The 26,749-nt window shown below is 33.6% G+C and overlaps 2 protein-coding genes across 2 annotated transcripts; both read left to right on the plus strand.

The window, feature by feature from the left end:
• Positions 1-25,308, plus strand: LOC130641925 (U4/U6.U5 tri-snRNP-associated protein 1-like). The gene is made up of 30 exons (XM_057448948.1): positions 1-598; positions 784-841; positions 917-975; positions 1,063-1,145; positions 2,006-2,061; positions 2,735-2,843; positions 3,487-3,567; positions 4,190-4,252; positions 4,368-4,466; positions 4,604-4,681; positions 4,999-5,071; positions 6,439-6,512; positions 6,614-6,673; positions 6,844-6,903; positions 9,000-9,055; positions 9,677-9,728; positions 10,052-10,088; positions 10,362-10,516; positions 11,160-11,250; positions 11,356-11,418; positions 11,904-11,956; positions 12,136-12,222; positions 12,943-13,018; positions 13,152-13,242; positions 13,525-13,551; positions 13,690-13,710; positions 14,232-14,328; positions 14,965-15,054; positions 23,968-24,092; positions 25,106-25,308. The coding sequence occupies exons 1-30, from the start codon at positions 82-84 to the stop codon at positions 25,125-25,127; spliced, it is 2,613 nt and encodes an 870-aa protein (XP_057304931.1). The 5' UTR covers positions 1-81; the 3' UTR covers positions 25,128-25,308.
• LOC130641924 (metabotropic glutamate receptor 7-like) lies at positions 16,305-23,764 on the plus strand. The gene has a single exon (XM_057448947.1). The coding sequence runs from the start codon at positions 18,636-18,638 to the stop codon at positions 21,360-21,362; it is 2,727 nt and encodes a 908-aa protein (XP_057304930.1). The 5' UTR covers positions 16,305-18,635; the 3' UTR covers positions 21,363-23,764.
• Positions 25,309-26,749: the final 1,441 nt, after the last annotated feature.

Below are 26,749 nucleotides of genomic sequence, written 5' to 3' on the forward strand. Positions count from 1 at the left end.
CTGTAGTTCATGTGACTTATGCATCTTATTATCTTATGTGTAATCCTTGTTACTTTTAACTTATAGTTTTATTATATAAAAATGGGAAGCAGTAAAAAGAAAGATAAAAAGAAGAAGAAGAAGAGAACTCGCGATAGTGGAGATGATTCACCAGGGCGAAGTCGGGATAGTGAAAGAAAACGTGATGATGCTCGCAAAAAAGATTCTTACCGCAAGAATATTCCTCAAACAGAAGAGTATGTATACGACTATAGTGGACAAGAAATAGTAGGAGGCTCAAGAGATATATCTCCTTCACCAGAGCAAGACTCGGATGATAAAGGTAGATACAGTGAGAGAAATAAAGAAAGGAGATATGAGAGAGGATCAAACCGAAGGGACAGATCACGATCACCTTTACAGAATGATTACAGAAAAAGAGAGCTGACTCCTCCACCTCTGCCACCTGGAGTAGATTGGCCTTTTGAAGGCAAAACTCGACAAAGCAATGATAAAGTTGATTGGGAAAGCAAAGATGAGCAAAACAGGGACCGGGATTACCAGGATGAGGTGGATCGAAAATATAGGGAAAAAAAGAAAGAAGAAATGAAAAGAAATGGTAAGTCAAGTGATGTCACAAGGCTAATCCAAAAAATAACCAAATATAACTTGGTTTTAACCATAACTTTTAATAAATAATTTTTATCAATGGTCACACTGCCTAAATTAAGTTGCGCAAAGAGTATGCTAGAAAAGGTGTCACCTACATGAGATACCATTTTTTACGTTATTTTTCTGCATTAGAAGCACCTGATACAACGTCAACAAAAGAAAGTTTATCGCTAAGTATAGAAGAAACCAAGTATGTACCTTTTCATATATGTTCAAGCCAGAAATATTTTCTCTGTTACTTTATGCGTTATATATATTTTTACAGCAAATTGCGTGAAAAGCTTGGTTTAAAACCTTTAAAGATGGATTCTGATTCTAAAGATGGTTAGTTCTGGAATTTTTTTTCTATATGGATTTTATTTTGTAGCCCTTCTTTTAATTACAGATTATTCACAATTATGTTCTTTTTAGGATCAACAGAAGTATCATATGCTGACAGAGAAGATGTGCATAAACCAGCTACAAATATTTCTGAGAAGAAAACCACAGATAAGGTACAAAGTAGTTCAAGCCCTTTATTATTAACTGCTATTATTGTGATATTATTGACCAAATGTATTTAATTGGAAAAGCTAGACCATTTACCGTTAGTAAAAGCAGAATTTTTTTACATGTTTTAAAAGCAGAATTTGAATGCAATGCTATTGTTCTACAGTAGTTGTTTTTTTTTTTTTTTGGTTTATATTAATTTGGTGTATTGCTGGAGTGCTTAGACTATAGGAGTACATAGACTTACATATTGAAAAATGTTGGGTAGTTGTGCAGTGAAGAAGCTTTATTTGTTATGTTCGTATTATTTCTTAACAGATACAAAGTGTGATTGTCTCGCTCATTCAATTCGCAAGTGAGCAAAATGCTATGATATGTATATGTACAAAAGATAAATAAAAATATAATCAAATATAATCAAAGGGAATTTCCAAATGCAGTATAAATATCGTGCGTTATAATAATAATCAACTTTAATGACTCCTCACAGGATTCACTGGCATTAGCGACGTAAGTTTGAAGTTAGAAAGAATGCAATCACGTGCGTTTATCTTGTTTTCACGTACGGAATTCTTATAAAATATAAGATATGACATGTATAATAAAGTGATGAGATTACTCTTGCAAAAAAACATTTTCTTTTATATATATATAAAAATTGTGAATTTCGGTTTCTTTTATAACAGGTATTTTTATGGATTTTTCCTGTCTTTATATTATTTGTTGTAAATTTTGGTAATGTAATAATTTCAGTTAGAGTTGTAGTACTGTAAAAGATAGCCTAATGCTGATATACTGGTGTTTTATAAACTTAAGGTTATACGTATGGTTATGTAGTGTTTAATAAACTTCTTAACTACTATAGATGCGAGAAAAAATGGAAGCTATCCGTGAAAAAAGAAGAATACATCAAAAACTGCAGTAAGTATTTTTAAGTACAATAAAGAATTTATAAGTGCTAACAATTGCCACCTGATAATATTTTGGTTTTTAGGAGGATAATTTATTTAAGGAGCACTTATCCTAATTGTACAAGTTTTTTGGTCATAGGTAAAATTGTCTTAATAGTTCTGACCAAGTATCAGCAAGAAAAAATATTCCAAAATCTTAAACTAAAAGAAAAAGGAAATTTTAGACAACACCGTATTTGAATGTGGTTCGAAAAAATTTCCTTGAGTAAAAATGAATAACTTTATTTTGGCTTAATATAACTGAGATAGCTGATACTCAAAATTTGGATAAGTGCGAGGGAGAGTGTTATTCAAGGGAGGGGAGGGGTGCTTATCAAAATTTTTAAGCCTTAAAGGTTAGTGCTTAATCAAGTGGAACTCAGGACGTGGAGTGGGTACTTCATTTTTTGTGGTATTAATATTTTGTTTATATTTGAGCTAAATAGTAAATAAATTTATAGATTTATTGATCTTTAAACCAGGTTCCCTCCAGTGCTTCACTCAATCAATTGACAATCTGTCAAACCAGAATTTTGAATTCTGATTATCATTGTGTAGTTGTGTCTGACAAGAATTAAAGACCCAATTTACAAGCAGCATGTTAGGGTATAGATATTCACACTTTTTAAAATTTTTTAATTTAGAAAAGTTAAAGGACTTGGTGACGATGATGATCCTGTCATTGACAGTGCTGCTGCCTGGGTTGTGAAATCTCGAATAAAAGAAAAAGAAAAAGAATTAGCAGCCATAAGGGTATGTGAGGTCTAGGAAGTGTCACATTTTTTTACACTATGTTCAGTTAAAGTAAAAAATCCAAAAAATATTGTTTTTATTATCATTGCATTTTTCTAAACCTTCGACTTTTATCAAGCAAATTTTCCTGAAATGACAAAAAGGACGATTTAAGATCAAGATTTTCTAAAAAATATCCTGATAAACAAAGAATTTTTCTATGAAACTATTTGTACTTTTTTTCTGAAAATATGTTTTGTCTTTTTGATTGGGATGACGAATTTATTTATTAAAATTGATGGGTGTATAGTATTGTGATATTCTCAAGTTTTATTAAGTACTTCTATTAATGTTATCAAAATTAAAATAAAGTTGATAGACCAGGCAAATGTAACAACAAATCTTTAGAAAGGTGACATGATTGTTCTCGATTTTGGATATTCCTCTTGTACTTTTATAGCCTTTGTAATAGTCCAAGAAATGCAGCGTATTTGTGCCATATATTTGGTGTCGATTTAATACATAATTTATTGATTAAAATTCCTAAATTCATTTAAACTTAAATGACACTAATGGGTCAATGCATTGTTGATATTATTGAAATTTGTAAATATGTTCTTTGTACAGTGAGTTTCTTTCAAATTGTATAGTCAAGTCTTTTTAGGCCAAAATGTTGGAAGAAATGGATGAGGAGTTTGGGATATCAAGTTTGATTGAAGAAACAGTTGGTAACATAAAGAAAGAGGTATTATCTTTTATTAAATTCGATGTTGGGCATGATTGCACTTAGTGTTTGAAATATTTCCGAAAACCATTTTAAGTAAATTTAATATATGACAATATGACAACATCAGACATCTGTTTTTTCTTGTGAGTGAAGAAATGGCTAGGCGTGTGCAGGCCCGGTCGGGAAAAATTTACCCCAACAAGCGCTAAATCAATCATGTAGTTTAGTCTGGGTGAGTGAACCATGTGCGTTATATTTTGGTGTGTGATTTACCACATGATGTGGTAAATCACACACCAAAATAGCTTTTGTGATGGCCATGCGTGTGGTTTTTAATTTTTCATAACAGGTCTACAATTTTGCATGTGTAATATTAGTTTTATGCGTGCAATTAAGATTTGAAAACAGCACACCCAATTGTGTGAAGCGTGCGAGTGTGATTACACGGGCTAGAATAACAAGGCTGTATAAATACCTTGGTTTTATTAAGTATTGCTTTTACTAGAAAAAAAGTTTTTTTAATGAAGTCTTTGTTTTGTGATAGCAAAGATTTTTAGTTAAGAAACTGGAGCAATCAACTCTTAGATTCTTTGTAGTTGTCTATGTTTGTGAAAATTACTTAATACATATTTATATTTAGCCTTTTTATGGATCAAAGGACTTAAAAGGCTTGACGGTTCAACATAAGGGCAATTCATTTGCAGTAAGTTTTCGTTTACAGTAGTTTATTAATAACTTGTGCTAACTACTAAGGCTTTTACGAGTAAATGCACCTTTTTTATGTGAACATTGATAAACAAAATTGCTTCTTCCTGCAGGAAGGATCAGATGTGATATTGACATTGGAGGACAAGGCAATTCTTGATGAAAACAATGACGATGTACTGATAAATGTAAATATAGCTGAAGATGAGAGGGTATGATTCCTACATTTATTTGTGGCTTGCTTATTTGAATGCCTGAAAATTCAATATTTTGTAACTTTTAGCTTTTATCATTTTTTTATAAGAGTAAAAAATAATTTTTTCTTTTAAAACTGTAATCTCTTTTTTAGACTAAAAAAAATGTTGAAAACAGAAGGAAAAAGCCTGGGTACAAAGCATATGATGAGGTAGATGAAGAAACTGGCATGGTAAGTATTACTAGTCATTACCATTTGATTGTTGTGGTATTTAGGATTTGGGAAACCTGTTTGAAGTATTTTATAGTTTTTCTCTTTTTTTTAAATATAAGTGCAAATAAAAAAAAACTTTGTTGCACTTAAAAAGAAGGTGATAAAATGTATAATAAAAATTTTACTGAAATAACACATCTAGACGTTCGTCTCCCAAAGACTGACAGTAGTAACATAAAAATTTTTAGATAAGGAGTTATAACACGAACTGTGTTGTTTAACTCTCCTTTTTTTCTACATTTTCAATAATGTTTTTCTTGCAATTTGTCCTGTAGCTAAAAGTTCGAGGTGTTTTGGATAAGTATGATGAAGAGATTGAAGGCCAGAAAAAAGAATCATTTAAACTTGGTAAGTTTTTTTCTCAACTGATTTGAAATAATATGATGCTATTTGGAGGGTAATTATGTATCATTTTGGTGTAAAAAATTAAGCAATTTTAATTACAGTGAATCTTTTAAAATAAGTTTAAACTAAATCTAAAATCAATTCATTTCTCGTTGTTGACTGCCTTTTTACTGCTGCATCATAGTATTTTCGTTTATTTTTAAATTAGACATTATTCGCATGACTATATTCAATTTGGTAGAATGTAAACTAATGTCATTTTAACCATGATTATTTCAGTTCCTATAAACTATAAAGACTAACATAAAAATTAAAGCAAATTAGAATATTTTTATTAGTCACAATGAGACTTTGGGGTGGAGACATTTTGATTCCTATAGTATTTATACTATCCATCAACAATCCATACGAGTAAAGATTCGTATGGATTGTTGATTTCAATCACTAGACAAAATATAACAGGCAATATAACAGGCAACAAATGTACTTTGGTTCTCCATTATTATTATTTTTATTATTACTATTATTTACCCAGGATAGCCTCTTCAGTTCCTATTGGTACTGCTATCAACGAGGGTCCTGCGAAGGGGGTCCTAGCGCATTTAAAGCTCCCATTTGAGCTACGAAAGTTGTGGAAGCACAGTAATCGCTCAACTAGACAACCGCCTAATATATCAATCCTATTCTCATGCTGAACGTTAAGCAGAAAGGATAGATTCACACTTTTATAGTCTCTGGCATGACTCGGCCAGGGTTTGAACCCAAGACCTCCCGCACTGAAAGCGAACGCTCTACCACATGTAACAAATTAGAAATGTTAATATCCATTTTGCATGTTTAATATCCATTTTGCATGTTTCATGTGTGCGAATGTATTAATGTATTATTATATAGACTATTATAATAGATAAAAGCATTGGGCAGCAGTGCTATTAATAAATTTTGTCAAAAATATACTTTCAGTAACAATAACTTTATTAAATGGTGTTTGTCAAGGGTTTGGCCACATTTTAAGCTAAAACATGTGCAATTTCACCACCGTTCAAGGAATTTTGGATTTAAAAATGGTTAAAATAAAGATAACTTTATTTTTGTATGAAAGCTTGCTCGTGAGAGAGCCGGTGGCAAAGTTTACATTTTTAAGCCTAAATGTTCTGTAAGTCAATAACCACATTGTGCATTTGCTGTTGTTTTATAAAAATCTAAGTCAGAAGTTTAGAAACTGGCAACTGAGCATCATTAGTGTGCGGCTCTGCCATGAGCCGCACAATAGTGTGCAATAGTGTTTAAATCACATTTTTAACTTATCATTCCATGATAATCATTGTTATATTTTTGTTATATTCTGATAAAATTCATTTCTTCCGCAGATCATACTGGAAAGGCGGAAATGGATGGGGAAACAGAGATGGACAAAATTCGCGCCACATTAAAAGCACAACAAGTAATGCTAATTATTTACAGTTAAAAAAGAAACATGTGTAGAAGTTAAGCTCTTGCTTCACACAGTTTGTAGTAATGTTAACAAAGTTATACTTATCGTAGGTATCGTTAGAAATGAGTGCACCACAGCTGGCAAGAGAATATTATACTGAGGAAGAATTGGTAGGTGGAGATTTTATATTTATATTTACACCTGGAAGTGCTGGCCCAACATTTGATTATAATTTTAATGGTCTCATAAATCTACATAATTTTAAACTTCTCCTCAGTTGTTGATCGAAGTTATTGGTACATTTTTATTTGTTTATCCATGTTTTGTTCTTTTCGATCAGGTAAAATTTAAAAAGCCAAGGAAAAAAATCAGAAAAGTACGGAAGAGACAAGTTTTAAAGGTATTGTGTTTGTTATTACTGTTTCTTTCTGTAACATGTTTCTACTATCCGTCTTTTTTTGGATTTAAATATATGAAGCCCCTATTTTTTAATCTTAAGATTTATTAGAATGTGTTAGAAATATGGTTACCACCATGGGAAAAATTGCTACTGTTTTAACATTTTCCTTTTTTGTTACAAATTAAAGCAAGCTATCCAAGAATGACTGTATCAACCGACTTGTTTACTAAACGTATTTCCTAAAAAATTTTCTTAAGAATTTTTTTTTCATTACTATAAAACGCACTACAAACTGTAGAATGTTATAATGAAAGAGAACTACTTTGTTCATCACTAACATACTGCCTGGCAGTGAGCGGGATTCGATCCGCGGTCCCCATAACTGGGAGCCGCAGACGAACCCACTACACTACGTGCGGCAATATGTTAGTGATGAACTCAGATAGTTTATCTGGATGGTGTGTATACATAGGTGAATATTTATCATAGCACATCCGTATTTCATTCTCAACAGAGAATGCTTTACCCCGATCAAACCTCTGATCATGACGGGCAAGTATAATGCGTGTAAGTCATAATGAAAGAGAACTACTTTGTCCATCACTAACAACATACTGCCTGGCAGTGAGCAGGATTTGATCCGCGGTCCCCATAACTGGGTCCCCATCTCTGTTGAGAATGAAATACGGATGTGCTATCATAAATATTCACCTATGTATGCACACCATCCGGATAAACTATCTGAGTTCATCATTAACATATTGCTGCACGTAGTGTAGTGGGTTCGTCTGCGGCTCCCAGTTATGGGGACCGCGGATCGAATTCCGCTCACTGCCAGGCAGTATGTTAGTGATGAACAAAGTAGTTCTCTTTCATTATGACTTACACGCATTATACTCGCCCGTCATGATCAGAGGTCTGATCGGGGTGAAGCATTCTCTGTTGAGAATGAAATACGGATGTGCTATGATAAATATTCACCTATGTAGAATGTTCCTTGCAACATTTCATAAATTAGAAAAACAATGAGAAAATAAAATAAAAGAACTGCTTTCTATTCTTTTTCAAATAGATGTGTCCTTTTTTTTATAAAATTCAACTTCAAATAGTGACATCAACATAATTACGGCAAAATGTATTCCTAATTTGGCATTTTGCAGACTATATCTCTGTAAAGCAATAAATAGATTTTACATATAGTAGTATTTTTGTATCCTTTTTCCAATTTCTGTTCAGTATTACGGTTAGGATACACAAAATTAATTTTCGTTAATCTGATCTTAAAAACACAAAAATTTTAGACATTTATCCCAGCCATAAAATATATCATTATAGGTAAGTATTTGTTCCCAAGAGATGCAAGGTTAACTTCCTACCAGCTGATGTTTTGCCAGTCTTCCAACTGTACCCGTGTAGAACTCATAATATTTTTAGTCTTTTTACCGATGTACGTCAATATATTAAAAATACATTTTTTGGATAGTGATGGTATAAATTGATCAATGTGTGTACGTACAGTGATTGGTTAGCAACACCTGCATGTGTGATAAAAATCTTTTATGGTAGTGTCAGCCTACTAAATGTTTTTCAAAATCTTGTTGTTTCCTCTCGGTTTGTGTGTATTTAATTTCTCAAAATCATGAGAAAATCTTGTGAGATTAAAGTTTATGATTTTATACCTACAAAATATATTTCCTTAACATGGCCTCATGCATTTGTCAACAGCTGTAATCACTCTGACAAATTCCCTATCCATAACAGCAAACAAAATTCATTTCGCACGGTTATTTCCATAGAATAAACAAAATGGTGGCATGACATTGATCCTTTGTTTACTAAACCCTCTACTATTATAAATTTGCATAGCCAGCCAGCTTTGTGTAGATTGATGCCTCAACTTATTTCTTAAATCCGTCATAAGCAACCATGCATTACTGGTGTCTGTAACATTGCTAAAGCATCCTTTATCTTTTTTAGCTCTTCGAACAACTGCATGATTTACTCTGTTTTATGTATAAAAGTTTTTATTTACTATGTCTCTACAATATGGACCTTAACACGTATGAAAATGATTTCTATTATTTTCCATTTGTCAGGCTGATGATCTTCTAAAGATTAATGTAGCTGATTCTACTCAAGACAGAGGTTCACGGTAACATATTTGTTCTGTTTCCCTTTTCTAGAAAAATATTCTACCAAGGAACCATTTAATTATTTTGAAATATTAAAATTTTAAGACAACTTTTATTGTAACTTTAAGCATTTGGATAATTTTTTTTAAGTAGAATTGTGTTTGATTACTAACCAGGGTATGATAAAGTTGTCTGTCAGTTGGTGTGTACGTGTATTCACTGTTTGCTGGCTTTGTTTTTGCAGACTTGATTATCAAGAAAAAGTTTGCAGAATTATTTTTGGCAGATGGGAAAGTAATGAATGTTCGCATTGTTCTGCAAAATCCTAATTTTCGTTCTACTGTGAAAAGGAAAAAGGAAACAAGCAATAAATTTGCGAATCATTTAATGACAACAACGTTTTGTTGTTTTAGCGGTTAATGGGCAAATCTCCAAACATTAATCCTGCAATAGAAGTTAATACCCTTAAGGGCATTGTGTGACAAACATTAAATCTATACTTTTTAAAGATAAACCAAGGGTTATTGCTATATCATCAATGCTAAATCTTGAGAATAACTGTTTCTTAAAAAAATACAATGTTATGGTTTATGGATTTACTTAAACGTTGTTTTGTACTATAGCTGGAATTTTGTGTTTAGAAAACAAAAAACTACGAAACCTTCATTGTCACAAGGTACTCAGGGTGAAGAGGTGTGTGGATTTGTTTTCAACTTCATAAGTAACAGGCGATGATCATTTGTTTATATGTAGTAGTGTTAGTCATTGTATACAATGTTAAGAAAGGTGTTTTTTATTGTCAAAGTTAAAGAACTAGTTGTATTTTTTTGTGACAAACAAAATTGTGATCACATTTCAGATCCCTTTTTATATACCTTCCCTTTCACGCCACAGGTGTACACAAATATACCTGATATACGCGAAAAGTTCACCAAAAACGCATGTATATATATATAAGTTTAATTGTTTTATTAATTATATATATATATATATATATGTATTTTTTTTTCTTTCAGGATATGGATATTGTTACTGCTGTTCCTGATGAGTTAGGTATTTCCTTAAGTTTTGATCTTGGCTATTTAGACTTTTTTTCACAGCAGAAAGAGTAGATTAATAGAAAAATTGAGATTGTTCTCATAGTCTTTGAAAACTCCATTCTTGCATATCAGTGGAATGTTAGAAAAGGGATATCAACAAAATCGTGATATTAAAGCTGAGCCCAGTGAAATTAGTCAAAAAATATTGGGAAAACAAGGAGTTAATATTTCGGTGGTTACCCTCAAAATTTTCATTTAAAAATCCCTTTTAATTATTGTCATTTAGATTATTATGTTGCTGTAAGCCAGCATGAAGAAACACCTTCATTCGTAGAAGACGATGAAGCAGAACAAGAATTGCAACTAGCTCTGCAACGATCAAGGCGAACAAAAGAAAAGAAGGGACACGAGAATGACGAAGCTGACGCTGCATTAGAAAAGGTGTGTTGTAATACTGAACGTTTAGTTTGTCATCGGTCATCATCATCTTACTATAAAAGATTGCGGTGCTCCTTGTCATCATCATTTTACTAGCATTGGATGGATAGGTCACCTTAATAATAAGGACATAGCGCATTGCCGGAAAAAAAGGGCAATGTAAAGCGTGTTATAATGTTCACCCAGGGTTATGCTACACAATATATATTAAAAAAAAGTGCTATTGTGTTTGACTGACTGGGTTATGTTGAAAAGAGGATCTGAAAATCACTTCATAAAGGATAGGTTGTGAAGTAAACTTAAGATACAGTGTCAAACGTTATCAATATGCTGTGCAAAGCAATGTATCACCAAACTTGAAAGACCTCTTTGCGCGAAAACTAAATTAAAATTTTAACAATAGACTGTGCTTAGCCTAGTACTCACTCAGAGTTGTATGGATCCTTGTTGATGATTTTCGAAAGTGTAGTATCAACATTTTTGTTAACACGGTCGCAAGTGGAAAATTAGAATCGACCAAACCATTAGATTTTTGCAGTTACTTTTGTCCAGTCGCTGTATTTGCTGGTCATTTTTCTAAAGACTTCTTCAGGAAATGAAAAATGGGGATTATCACTGAGATTATAATAGCTCTCCTTATTTTCAGATAGCTTTGGAAGTATTAAACAAACCGAAAGAAAAAGATGTGGAAATGGAACCACCAACAACTTCACGTTCTTCAAAGAAAAAGGGAAAAGGTAGCCTCTTTAAAATTAAGTAGACTCACTAATGACCTTTTGAAATGCGTACATATTTTTTTATTTTCTCTTTAATAATTACCTCTTGGAATTTTTTGCTTATAGGAATGATTGTATTAGATTCCACGTCAGAATTTTGCCGAACTTTAGGAGAAATCCCATCGTTAGGTGAGAATTCTAACTTTTACCTGTGAAAAAACTTTTGGCATATATTTTTCTGTATGCTGCCCAGTCCCACTATGCTGTGTAAAATAAATGATTATTCCAATTAACACTGGGTAGAGAAATTAAGCAAGCTTTTCTGAGTTTTTACCTTATATTTGGATGATTGTCCAAGTTAATATTTTTTATCAGGCTTGCAGTTTGACAGTTAAGAGTAGTAATAGGTTTTTTAAACATTCCAATTTCAATTTTTAGGCAGGGACAATTTTTTTCAAAATAGAATTGATACAAGAATATGGCGTAATAAGAAAAATGAGAACATAAATCTTCTTTGAATGAGAATTTGATTGGTTGATTTTTTTACAAGGAAGAGAGGACGAGAATTTCATTCGTTAATGTTTTTGAAGTGGGAGGGGCTGCATATTTAAAAATCAGTTGGAAAATAAAATAGGGTCTTTAATAGCTTTTTCTTTTAATAATATTTATAATAGGTCCACCCAGTCAACCCAAGAGGGAGGAAGTTGTACCAGATGATGATGTCGAGGTGAGAAAAGAATTGACTTTACTATCTGTCTTTTATCACATTATATGTGGTCTGTATGTATGCTTATTGTTAACTTAATCTAGTTGGCAGGATTTCTCAAAAAAAATTAGTTCTTATTAGTTAAGCGAATTTTGAATTCTGAATACATCATTTTTCAACGATCATTTATTCTACTTTAGATGGAAATCGAGAAATCTAGCAAAGGAGGCTGGGAACAAGTTGAAATAAATAAAGCGAAGTTGAAAAAAGTAGATGCTAAAGAGGACGTATGTAGTATTCATTGGTCACACTGTCTATGTTTTGTGAATATACCTTTTGTGCGTTATGTTTCTTACGTATGTGTATCTTAATGTTAGTTAAAAAACAGATATTTTGCAATTGTTGGAGTGGACAAACGTTTGAAAAAAATTTGTAAAGGTTTATTTCAATGCAAAATTGGAATCTTCTTTCCTGATGGGAAAGCTACACCTTCTTGAAAAACGCATACCCTGTTTGTGAATTTTTTTCATTTTACTTTTTTGTTTTAACTTCCTTTTATTTAATAATTCAACTTTGTTTTTTCTGTTTTTATCTCCAATTTTGTTCAATATATCGTTTCTTCTCTATATATAGATTTTACTTATGAAGATTTTATTTTTCGTTTTAAAAGAAATTATTTTTATTTTATCCAGCCTTAGAATCGGATTAACCTGAACTTAATGTTTAAGCACTTTTAATATCGTTTGCCTTTTAATCTATTCTTAAATGGTATCTATCCAAAATATATTAACTTAAGGTGCTACAAAAATAAAAATAAAATCTCCCTCATTGATGTTACTCTTCATCCTCGCACATTCCCCGGCGTCTGTTTTATAGCCTTTTTGAGCTCATAATGGTAGCTCGACTGTTGCAACTTTTGTTGTTTCGTATTTCTAATTTTTGTTTTTCTTATACTTAGCGTATTTTAAAATTATTTTTAGTTTAACTTTCGTAGTATAATTATTTAGGAGGATGAGGATGTCTTGGAATCTGAACCAATTCCAACCGGAATTGTGGCAACACTTAATCTCGCTAATATGAAAGGTCTGTAGTGTTCTCTATGCGGTAGACTTTGACTATATTTACTATCTATAACTCGCTTATACTGGAATGCTGGTCTTGTTACGGTTGGCAGCTACCAGAAGTAAAAGATATTTTTTTATTGATCTATTTTTAGGCTATCTTAAAGAGGGCAAAGAAAAAGTAAGAAAATTCGACCCGTTGAACCTACCTGAGACAAAAGCTGAAGTGGATTTCGAAAAATTAAGGTATGCATTGTAATACAGAACGTGATAAATGTTTTTTTCCTCATTTCGAAGACGTGTTAGATAATAGTTTATCTAATTAATTGGTGACTATCTCGGCTGCTTTTTGCTTTTTTAAAAATTGATCGATTTTGGTTTAACATTTAGGGCTGATATGTTTTGTTTTTTATACTCAGTAAAATTTGAAAGAGACTAAATGATGTATTATATTCTGGCTATCTGTTCTTGTTACACCAATCCTAACTTTTTTGTGTCTGTTGTAGTGTATAATTATATTCTTTTTAGAGACGAAGAAAAGAATAAATATTCTCGGTAAGTTTATTTCTTTTTTGTTTTGTAACTAAAATGTACTACTCTTATTTATTTATTTATTTATTTATTTATTTATTTATTTATTTATTTATTTATTTATTTATTTATTTATTTATTCATTTTTTTTTTTCATTTCAGCGGTGGTTATGATAGAGACAGGTAGAACATTTATATATAATTCTTGAACACTTAGCCTTTATATTTAAAGACAAAATTATATTACAGGGATGGGTTGTTTATAAGGGCAAGGGGGTGGGGATGTGAGTGATCTTGGCTGAGTGTTTTAGTCAGCCAGAGTAGATGTACTAGCAGGAGAGGACAATCAGCCCTTTGTTACTGTGCCTCGACTTCTATATAAATACGTACATTTTGCAAGTCAGTACAAATTTAGTGTGAACCATGGTGACCCGAAAGTTTTACTACCATCTCTTTTCTCTCCGCACCTGCCGCCTCCCCCCCTACATGCATTCATCTGTCCACCTGCAAGACTGTCCTATCTATCACCTTCCGCCCCAACGCCCAACGTACTTGAGCAATGGAAATCAGAATAATAGTAGTACCAAAAAGGGTTTGTCAAGAAGTACTTTGTGTTCGGTTTCACCTCACTATGTATGCTTGATTCATTTAGATATTACAGTCTCCTCTTTCTTGTGTTGAATCGCAAATTGTTTTTCATTTAGATATGATCCTTATGCATTCAAAGATAAATCAAATTATAAACCAGACATTAAGCTAGAATACGTCGATAATAAGGGTCGCCAACTTAACCAAAAAGAGGTGAGTTAGCTTGTTCTGTATAACGCGCGGTTTAAATATTAACTGATATGAATTCCAATGATTCCATTACAGAAAGTCAAGAAGTTTCGGTGTATCCTTTAGAGGCGTTTTTTCCGGAACCGGAAACATCCTAAAATTATCCTTTCTGTTCCCTTTTGTCGCTTCTCGTGACAAGTAACATTTCAGTTAATAAATTTTCAGAAATACCTTAATGCTTTAAATAAACGCCCCTGGCGGTTATTTAATTTTTCAATTTTTTGGGAGGGCGTTTTTTCAAGGGTGCCTTTAATATCTGCTACCAATATTTTAAACATTTTTATAACGATCCTTATCTGAGAACTTCCTCATTTGCATTATGTTTTCATTTAACGCCCCTCTAAAAGAAGGGAGTGTTAATAGGAGGGGGCATTTATTAAAAAAGAGGCAATGAAAAGGGGCGTTTAATCAAAAGGGTGTCTAGCAGAAAAGGCGTTTATCTGACGCATAACGGTATGTCTCATAGATTCAAAAAAGTTTGGTTTCTTCAATACCAAGTATCCAATGACACCACAACAATGTTTTGCCAAAGTTCGCTAAGATGTTTTTTCATCTCTCAGTGATTTCAACAATGGTAGTTATAACACCTTTGTATTTTAGGCGTTTAGACTACTTTCGCATAAATTTCATGGAAAAGGTTCTGGAAAATTAAAAACAGAAAAACGAGCAAAGAAAATACTGGAAGAAAAGGTAATATTACATTATTATTTTTTGTTCACATTTTTTTTTTACCCGAAATTATATAATGTTGGAGTGTTGGTAGTATGGCCTGTTATGTCTTTATAAGGACCCTAACAGTAAATGACCTGGTTGGTGAACCGTAAAATTTGAAGATCTGAACACTAATATGGTGCAAAATAGCCTTGACTTTCCTGGGTGTAATAACAACCAGCAAACTCAAGGCCGGGCGATATTGGTATCCAATTTCCTTATTGAGTCTCGTTTATTTAGATTTTACACCTGGCTTTTGTGATCTGCTTTTTTCTTCTTTATTTTTCTCCTTTTTCTTTTTTTATGCTCTGTTTGTAGCTATCAACTTCTCCAGGAGGTAAAATAGTTTTTTTCTTGGAGAGTTGCGTGTTGTCTAAAAATTCCTTCTCGCTGTTAGTAAATTCTTTTAACAAACATAAAGTGAAAATATTTTTTTTAAAAAACATGCAATTCTTTTAGCACTAATCGATTAAGTTCGTTAAACTGAAACAATTTGTTTTTGTGCGCAGATGATCACGCGGCGGATGTATTTCACTTCAAAGAGATGTTACTTTATTCGTTTTTTTTAATTTTTATGCGTAATAATTCTCTTCTATAGTTTTTATGCTTGTGATATATGTTTTCATCTCGCATGAAACAAACATGTTATCAGGAGCAGGTGAAAGAAAGAATACATTGTAATTAGGCTACTTCTGACATCTGTGCGTGGGGAACACGTTTTCAATAAGTTCTTTTCAAATAATTCTTTTCAGTTACTTCTATGCTCACGTATGTATAAATTAGGCCTACCGGATATAGTTAATTTAGACGAACTCGTTATTCGTCATTTGAAGTCAAAAAAGACTGGACTCTAAATATGCTGGGAATAGGGTAATTTGCTTATATTCAGTTTAGTTAGAGTTCATCTTCCCCAGGGCTTCTTCCTTTAGCTATCTGTCGTGGTACAAAGCTTCTTCTTTGCTTTTGCATTCATATACTTAATCATTTTTTTTATGAACAGACGTTGAATTTAGAGTTGCGACGTCGCGACGTCGTCGTCAACGTTGAATTAACGTTAAATAAACGTCGTGTTCCCATTGGGCTACTCAACTTAAGAAATTTAAGGGAATTGTCCTGTGGCGGATTTTTCAATATAGCCAGAGTGTTAACATGTCGTGTGATCTTTATAAAATAACTCAAGTCTGTCTCGGCTGTTAAAACGTTGATCAAATTCAGAGATAAAGACAGTTGGTCAGTTAAATTAATTTTGTAGATCAAATTTTATCTAGACCAATTTTTAGTATATATCACCGAATAAATGCTAATGGGTAAAAATAACTTTCAACGCTTTCATCTTTTTTCGATTGTTAGCCTGCAATGACGTGTTTTCTTGAGCCTTAGCTAGAGTTAGTCAGCAAAAAAACTTGACTAGACTGAAGAATACTTTTCACATAGCTTTGATACTAATTGAATATTAAACATTGTTAAATTTGTTCAGTTATGAACAACTTTAATATCTGCATAATTAGCGTTTTTGGTTAACCACATATTCCAAATCAAGTTTCCAATGACTTCCCTATTATGTCATCGAGATATTTACACGTTAATGGATGACGAGGCTAATTTTAAATATTAACCATCATGAACTTGTGTTCTGATGCCAAAACCATTTTCCCGCCATTTTTGTAGCAAACGTTTTTCTTGCACGGCTAGGTCATATGTTGTACCTTGATAAGTAGACTACCAGTATCCTCGTTTGTTTTTTAAGTTTAAAATTATTTGACATGTTCAAAGTGAGATGTTTTACTTTTTATCACATTTGGCAATAATTCCCTCGTTAAGAGTTGTCATTTGTCTGGTATGCAAGCTAAAACTTAGTAATTATACTTTTTTAATTGATGTTGTTTTATCATCTCGAAGATAAACACGCACATCCTGAAACTCGGTGGTTCCAGGGTTTTTTTTCCCGCCCTCAGACTCGTCAGCTGGTCTGTTTGTTTTTTTTGTTTGTTTTTATGGGAATGGTAGTTCTTCATATATAGTGTTTAAAAATTATGATTCTTCACAAGTAATGGAAATAAATAAAATCTCTTATGCTGTTCTTCCAATTAAATAAACAGAAGTTGCTTCTTTGACGCAACACCACATAATTTATTTCAACTAGTTCCATTTGAACAATGCTGTATTTTATATATATGTATTGCAATGTGGATGAGAAATAGTTTATGAAGTTTTTAAACTCGACGTTTTTTTTACTGCCTCATGCTGTCAGCAGTGCCAGTCTTTATATTATCCACCTGGATAAAGCCTCATTTACCATTTTTGTTTTAACATTTTTTTTTTCTTTTATCGTTTTTTATCGTACACCTCCATCTTTAATATCGTGTTGACGTTGTTGCCTGGGATACGCTGTTGTTGTTGTGATGAAGACTGTCGCTACCCGGCTTCTGTTTTGCGCTTCTCGAATTTTGGGCCTATGCTTAGGTTCTGTGGTGAAAAATGGAGAAACGTTTCTTATTGTGGAACTATCGTTTGTCATGATTTAAAAGTCAACTAAAAAAAATCTATTTCTGCGTTGCCTGCTTTCCCTGCTTTTAAAAAATATTAGGAAGTCAGGAAAGTTACCATTGTCCTCAACTTCGAAGTCGGTATGTTAAGGAGACCTTCTAGAAAAGTAAACTTTTAACGCGAGATTCTTACAGACGATTGTTTAATAACCAAATTGCACCAATTACCGGATCATATTTTAATAATAAAAAATATAATAACATTTGGAAATGAGGCATCAAGTGGGGTACATAGGGTTGTTGTTTTACGGGAGGGAGAAAGGGGCGCAAAGCAGTGGCGAAGCAATGAAAAAACATTAAGTCTGACACTCACAAACTCTGAGTTGACAATTAAACAAAACGTTTACATTAATTGCAGATAGAAGTGTTTGATAGGATTCCTTTTAATAGGATTATTCTGCTCCTGCTGGTTAGAAAGGCTCCTTTTTATAGCTTTAGAAATTGCTGCGTTAAGTGGTATGTTATTTGTGACTCGCATAATTATCTTTATCCTGAAAATAAAATAGTTTAATTTCCTAATACGCATTAGTCACGCTCAAATAAGGACAGGTAATTTCGATCTCGTTAATGTCTATATCTTTGTTTTGTTGTATTCGCCACGAGGTTACTGTATTTAACTTAAACACTTTGAGTTTATTTCGGGAAGTAAAAGAAATTGATGATCTTGAAGTGGACGCACCATTTTTTATATTAAAAAAAAACACGCAAAATTTTTTCATCAATAATTTATCTAAAGAAACGGAAGGTTATCATATTTGTTAGCTATGTATATACAAGATTAAATGAAATTAATTTCAACCTGAGATGCGAAAAAAGAAGCTGTTTTCTTTATTGTACACTTCATTGAAAGAGTGGAATAATGAAAAGAAAGTTCTCATTGAAAACGAATTTTCTTTTCTCTTTCTTCGTTTTGTTTTTGTGTATTCAATCGATTCAACAACACGGTCATATTATTGACTTTATTGTTGCGTTGAAATCTCATAAGTAAATGATCAGGTCGCGAGATAGGAAGTAATGTTTTTGAACATCTACGAAGGTTTAGTGACGTTCACATTATGTTTCAATGTCGCTTATTGTTTAACTGTTATTGACAATAATGGCTGCGTGACATTGCAAAAGGTCGTACACACTAAAGGCGCTGATTTTAACATTGTTGGTTTATACCCCATCCATGGTCACACGAGCACCAACGCTTTTAGATACAATCATAATGGTCTGATCTGGAGCGAGGCAACCAAGTATTACATCGATGAGATTAACAGAAGCGATAAACTGTTAAAGGGTGTTAAACTTGGCTATGTTATTTACGACACGTGCAGTGAGTTGTATCTAGCTCTTCCCAGCATCCTTGAAATTTCACTGGATGAGGATATGATTACCGGAAATAAGAAAACATTATCAGCCAGGAGAGAATGTTTGTGTTATAATAATTCCGTTACTTCGTACATCGGCGTGGTGGGCGATGCCGCGTCATCGATGTCCAAGAAAGTATCCGCTCTCCTCAGTGTCAGCAACATGCCACAGATCAGCTATTCTTCTACCAGTATTGAACTGAGTAATAAAGAAACGTACCCGTCATTTCTCCGAACGATACCGTCCGACGATTTTCAGGTGAAGCTCATTGTAGCTGTCGTGCGCCATTTTAATTGGTCGTACGTCTCTGTTGTTGCTAGTGACGACGCGTACGGTAGAATTGGTGTTCAGCAATTAGTTCCGGCGTTGAAGAGAATAAAGGGTATGTGTTTGGCGGCGGAGGAGATTTTCAACACCGACATTGAAGATCGTACTGAGATTGACGACATAGTGCAGAGAATAAAAGAAATCGAATTGAGTACTGTCATCATCCTTTGGGCTCAACAGCAGCATGCGAAAGCTTTTCTCGAACAGGCTTCTATACATAAACTTTATGGGCGGATATGGATTGGAACGGAAAGCTGGGGACATCACGCTTCCATGTTAGAGTTCGACCCAAATATTATAAACGGTTTGTTAGCCGTGGCTCCGTATAGTGGAACCTTCACTGCTTACAAAAAACATTTTAGTGAGATTACTCGCGCATCCTATAACGACTCGCCGTGGATTAAACACTACTTCGAGTTACGCGAGGAACAAGAAAATGGAACAGTTACAAAAAACTTCGGTCAAATCATCGACGAGTTCTCATTCAGCAAAATCGGGTTCGTCGGGGACGCCGTTTATGCGTTTGCCTACAGTTTACAAAACTACATCACAGCGAGAAATCTATCCATAGAAGACTTTAAGAGCACCATGTTGTATTCGGAATATCTTGAGTTTGTGCGCAATGTTAGTTTTGATGGTTTCCTTGGCAACCAGGTTACTTTTAACAAGAACGGCGACGTCAACGATGCGACCTATCATTTGTTGAAGGTTCAACCAAATGAAGGTACAGGCAAGTTAGCGTTTCATTGGTATGGATATTGGAACGATACGAGTTTCGTAGAGAAGCCTCGTAACTGGGTGTGGTTTAGCAATTCAACTATTCCGCCTGTTTCCAAATGTAGTGATATTTGTACGGAAGGACTGTACGATACTGAGCTCGGTTCGAAGTGTTGTTGGAAATGTATACCATGTCCGGACGGCTTCTACAAGGATTCTATTGGTAATGACAAAAACTGTACGCGATGTCCGTTTATGACAATATCATCGAAGAACCGTTCGAGTTGCATTGTACTCTCGAAAGTTTTTTTTCGGAGAGGCGAACTGCTGGTGACTTTGTTATTCTTTTTCTCTGTCGTTGGTGCCATGGTAACGTTTTGCATGATCGTACTGTTTATCCGGCATCGTAAAACTCCTGTTGTGAAATCGTCAAATTTTAAGATGTCTGTATTACAACTGACGTGCCAAATATTGCTATTTCTCACACCGATCTTATACGTTGGCGAACCGACAGACGCTATTTGTGTATATCGACCGGCTTTACCGGCGCTGTTTTTGACGTCTATTGTGACGATTACTTTAATCAAGACGGAGTATTTATTGCGTATATTTCGACGCACAACGTTGTTAACGTCAAAAATCATCGCGTTGTCGAAAACCATTGAGATGGCGTCACTGTGTTTTGTGCTCTTACTTCAAGTAACTTTAATCGTCGTGTTAAATATATACCAACCAAGCGAATTTGTACGACTGGTATCGAAAGAGAAGGCTGAAGTTGTACTGACTTGTAACATATCTTTTCATTTCTCTGGCGAGATCATATTCGTGTTGATATTGTCAGTGGCTTGCCTGGTGCAAGCGTTTCGCGCGAAATCTTTGCCGGCGAATTATAACGAAGCGAAACGTATTACGTACGCCATGTTGTGCTTGAGTTTATGTTTGTTGTTGAGTATGTTGTTTTTTGTGAGCATATCGGACGTCGAAGGGAAATACTTTGCGACTTGTTTACTGATTAACATTGGCAATTTCGCGCTCATATTTTGGATGTATGCTTATAAAGTTGTTATTATTTTATTTTTTAAAAACGAAAATACACGATCCAAGTTTAATACAGACCGAATGAGTTTTGTGCAAAGCGAAATCTTAAAACGCTCGTCGCGAGTTCACCCCGAGCCTTTATCCATTCACCGCAATTCAGCCGGTAAATCTTCGGTATGTAAAAACGAAACGATATCTGGAGCGAGCACCAAAAGAACTTTTTCTGGTCATGATAAGCTGCTACCGGATCGTCAACGAAAATCGACGGTAACATTTAAGATACCTGTTTTAACCGCAGTGGATTGACATAAACTTTCAGGAGACGTACATTCTATTATTTTTATACATTCTATTATTTTTATCTGTTGTCTCTTGATAAGCCGAAGTTGTTTACGAAATGAAAATAAAGGAAAACAATCTTAGCAAAATGTAAGAGATTGAGCTCCAACTTAACTTTTTCAGTCTGCAAAGTTTCCCCTTTTCAACTGGAAACAAAGAAATTTTGTCCCTAGCATGTGCAATTTTTATTATTTGAACGCTTTGCTCTGGATTTCAGTCCATTTGCATAAAGTTAACTTCGTAAAAAGTTCCAGTTACTGGGTACATTTTTACTCTGTGTATCTCACACGTTTTAAGCTTCACTTTAGCAACTCCACCTTTCGAGACATTACCTATCGAGACACAACTTATCGAGACTCAACAACTATGTTATAGAATACTTAAATGACCTAAATGTAAATATATACCCGAGAATTTAATATAACTTTTATATATGAATCTGATAACTGTTCAAAAGATGTGGCAAAATGAAAAATGTGACAAGCGTAAAAATTTATTTCTCAGCGGCTTACTGAAATCCCAAAGTTTTCAGGTGTTTGTGTTCACAGTTAGTTGTATGGTATAAAGTAGTCCTCCATGTTTTAAAGGACACTTTGTGCAATATTACTGCTAGCAAAAAAAGTGTTTCTGCCAAATGTTTGTTATAAACATCGCAAAAATTGTTTAAAAAGCCTTCCCGTATGATCAGGCCTTTTTAGGTTGTTAAATAACTTAGGTAGTTATTTATTAGCGCACGCGCTAATAAATAACTTATGAGCATTTGAGGAACGAGAATTTAAAGACTGGTGAACAAATCTTTATGGATAGTTGTGAGATTATTTACTTCGGACACTGTTTACCAGCACAAATTATTCTGGATATCAAAAAGTTAACAAGCTGAATAAACATAAAGGCATGCATTTTGTACAGAATATAATTCAACTATGGAAAAGTTTAGTTATTTTCCTCCATTTTTTATTTTCAGTATTGACCTTTATTTAATTTTTTAGCCATTTTTCTAAAAATAATGTATAGTCGTTGATTTTCCTTCTTATATAGAAGCCATGGCCAGTTGAATCTTCCATTTGCAACGACAATTTCTATTAACGTTTCTTTATGCAAATTCTAAAAAATTCTCCAAAAAAATTCATCCATTCTATTAGTTCGCTTTTTTCAACAAACTCAGCAGATCGGTAAAAATGTTAGGTTTTTTCACGAAAACGTGGTCGAAGCGCGTGCTGTGAATTTACATTTTTATGATCATAAAATTATGATTAATTTATAAAATTGAAATAAAGTTATTTGATTGGCCTAAGTTCGATGGCCCTGTGGGACGAAGGGAATGTCTAGAAAACGTAAAGTCAGGCAGTTGATGGCGGATGACCTACCTATGTGATAAAATTTAGTTTTTTTAATTGTTGCTATGGTTTGAAAAAACTTGAACTTGATTAAAATATATAAAAAATAAATATTGACTTCTTTACCTGCACAAAAAAGTCGAGTTTGCTGTGCTGTTTGTTAGTTATAATTCAGTTAAACAAATTCAAAATGTTAAGTTCCTAGAGTAAGTTATTACCGATTTTAAGTTTAAAAAGGGCGTTTTAAGGAATGGTGTTGCGAGGCGTATAAGCTGGAAGGTAAAAAAGCATTAGAAACAGCACCAGAAGTCAATTTAATTAACAACGCATTTACAATTTGTTTCATTGTGCTGCTATTTTATATGATCAATGGCAGGATATATTGAATTTTGGTTTTCAATGTAGCGCACGTGTTTGTTTATAGTACCAACACCCAGTTCGATCTTGGTCACTAACATTCAGAAGCAGTAAGGTGGAGAGTCTCTGGAAGCCAAACAGGTCGAAATATTTAATCACATTTGCGCAAACAACGAAAGGCTGGCACGAGTATCACGCTTTGGTGTATTTAAATTTAAATAGGATATTATATTTTAGCGGTTGTTTTCTTCCTCAAAATTTTGAAAGTTGTGTAAAAAATTATATAAATTGAACTCTGACAACTGCTACAACACTGCTAAATGTTGGAAATAAATATTCCGTTCATTCTGGCGTTGCTCGATTAACGTCAGCCATATTTTGGGCTGTGGGTATAGCCTGTGAAACTAAAGCGACACAATTTCCTAAGTTGTAATCAAGTTACCTTTAATGTACACCCCTTATTGGTTAAAACAGTTGGCAAAAAGGTCGGTAAAAATGTGTCACAACATTTAATAGAATCATAGTATTTTGCCGACTAATTTTTGTTCAGTGTATATATTATAAAATATATGCGTAGTAATTTAACATCACAACTACTGTTTATAACTAGGGAAGTTTTGAACTTTCCTTAATACCAGAGGTTGCTAAGAAATTGTAATGAGTGGTAAAATTTTCCGAAATTTAGTGAGCCGCCCCCCCCCCCCCCCACTTCTACAATTAGGTTGCAAAAGGTAATGAGAACTTGCTCACGTGACCTAGAAAAAATGCTACGCCGAAATTTGCGTTGGTACCCAGGGAAATTTAGGTGCATCATGCTTCCAATGTATATACACTTTATATAATATACACTTTATTTATCATCGGGATTTTCTTTTCAGAAACTTCAGAAGATGAGTTCGATAGACACACCTTTAAATACCGCTTCCATGTTCAAAGACAGACAGAAACAAAGCCAGTCAGCGTATCTTGTATTAAGCGGAGGTGGAAAGAATCTTCTAACGGGGTAAGTGGTCCTGCTTTTATAACTTTAGTTCATCAAGTTAATTGTGAAATCTCATACAATATTATACCGGAAATATCTTGCTCCATGTCTACCGCCAAAAAAATTAATTTTATAGAAGGATTAGTTCCCATATTTAATCTTCACTTACATCCTTGTGGAAAACTTTGGTCGTCCAGCCAAGTTCTATCAAAAGTTTTAAAAAATTGTTTGAAGCTTAAATTAAGTACAAACAAAACCGAAGTACTCCCGATGTTATTAAAATCTCGACAATTTTGATTTTTATCTAAGCAACGTTTTGGTCTGGTGCCCAGTCTCTTTCATTTTAAACTCGCATCTTTCTTCGCAAAATTTCATATCACGAAGGAAGGTGACTTTCACTTATATTTCAGTACATATAAACCTGGGTGGTTTATGTTGTGTATTGACAAACAACACCTAGTTTTGTAGTGGACAGAATGTTGAAGTAATTTTGAAACACCACAACCTAAATTGTTTGCTCGTAACAACAATTAGATTATGTTTGTTTTTTTCAAGTAGGATCATTGGACGTGTTTCTTCTGGCTTCCTAAACAAACCAAAACTCCCCATGTAACTCTTGCGAAACTCTTAACCACTATTTTAATATTATTATGGTTTTCTCTAAATGTATTGTCAAATGTCTGCATGTGTAAAATCTGACGCCCTTCTCCTTAGCCTAATAATTTTTGACAGCAGCAGTGTTAGACTTTCGAGAAAAAGTTTTATTCGCTCTTAAAAATTCTACACCACTAGGCCTTAAGTGAATTATACAATGCGAGTTTAAATTCTGAAAATGATAAGCGTGATATTACTACACGCTAAAAGAGTTTGTTTTGAGCTGTGACACAGAGTTTTTTTTGAGCTGTGACTGGTATTGTCCTTTTACTTCCAGGCAAAGTCGAAATTTGTAACTGTATTTTCTCATGGCGTTAATACGGGGGGCGGTGTTTTTTCGTGTAGAAAGCGTTGACTATTTTCACTCTTATTCCTTTTAGGGCTGCTACGCTAAAGAAATAACGAAGACGAGTTTTCTAACGAACGAATATGGAAAACAAAATGTCACCAGATTACGAGTATTTCCATTTCTTTACATTTTAAACGTTGATACGCATCTACAACAGTGTAACATATTTCAGCATGTACAGCTATTACCACTGTTGACATCGCGTGATGTGAATAATTCATGTTTCCATAAAAACACTGCAGTTTTTTGTACCCGAATAACCAAACATTATATGACGTCATCAGAAGCACATCTTGAAAGCTTTTCTTCGCTATTGTGTTTAATCGTCTTTGTCACGTCGCATAATTGTTTTAAATTCTAAAAAAATTGTTTTGCATTATTTGAAGACTCGTTACGCGGCGCACCTAATAAATAGGGAAAATGGTTAAACTTCGGTGAAAAGCCCCCTGGATGTTTTATTCGAACAAAGGGAGAACATTGCGCAACATGAGCGCTTTTGTTCGCGCTGCTCGTTCTGAAGGGCAAAATATAAACATAGGTAATGATTTCGACAAATGGGTTTACTTAAATCGTCGCCTTTTTGAATTGTGCGCGCATTTTTGTTTAGGGCACATTATGCCGCTTGGTCGTGCAACGCTAAGTACGTCGTGCTTTACGTGGACTTTCCCCTTTTATCAGTGGCAACTCAAAATTGAACTGAGTAATAACTAACCATGCATATCAATTTTTCCATCACCATTTAGGTCAGCCTTTTGTATTAACTCCATAATATCGTGATCATTCAGTTCCTCTCCTAAATCACTGACCACACTTTTTAATCGATCGCTAGTAATATATCCCTCGCAATTTTGCACATAATAAAAAGCATCTTGAATTTCCTCATCTTTTAAACTGAAAGTGTCGGTTCCATTTGTCATCAATTCGATAAAATCACTTAACTCCATTTTTTCATTATCTAAAAAACAGTGGTTGCAAAAAAGATTTTTGAGAAGGTAAGGTGAAGGAATAATAATAATTCCGAATAGAAAACTCTAATAATTTTTTTCTGCAAAAATTACGCGTGGAATGTACTATAAAAAAACGTCCATGCAGCAAATTTTTTAAATACATTATACTTTTTCGTTAGCGACACGAGAATCAAATCCTTTAATAAACAAGGCAAGTTGTAAGCAGCAGCTTGTAGGAAGTGATTACAAAGTGATTAAAAAAATGTCAAACTGATATTAAACAATGAGCAAGCAGACACGTGGATTATAGTAAATAAGCTACAATTAGGTAACAGTTGAGTTTGTGGCTTTAATTGAAATTTTGTGTTGCTTATCAAAATTGTGTATTCGTAAAAACGTATTTAATTTAGTACCACGCGCAAAATGTAAATTTTATCCCCTCCGAAAAATTAATTACCGAGGTTGCAAATGGTTTTTATCATTTCCCTATGTACACATTACCCATTCATTGATTTTCGTGTAAGACATTTAAAAAGGAAGATGTGTTTCGTAGCAATTTTAAAATACATCAAATCGATAGTATAACTTACTATTTTTTCCTGCAGCTTTCAACATTTCTTGAAGTTCTTGTTCTGTTAGTTTTATTCCAGCCTGTTTTGTAATAACCTTCAAATCTTGAACATCGAGGATGCCATCTTTGTTCTTATCGAAGCGTGAGAAAACTTGCA

The sequence above is a fragment of the Hydractinia symbiolongicarpus genome, chromosome 4 (genome assembly GCF_029227915.1).
Source record: "Hydractinia symbiolongicarpus strain clone_291-10 chromosome 4, HSymV2.1, whole genome shotgun sequence".
Classification (NCBI taxonomy): Eukaryota; Metazoa; Cnidaria; class Hydrozoa; order Anthoathecata; family Hydractiniidae; genus Hydractinia; species Hydractinia symbiolongicarpus.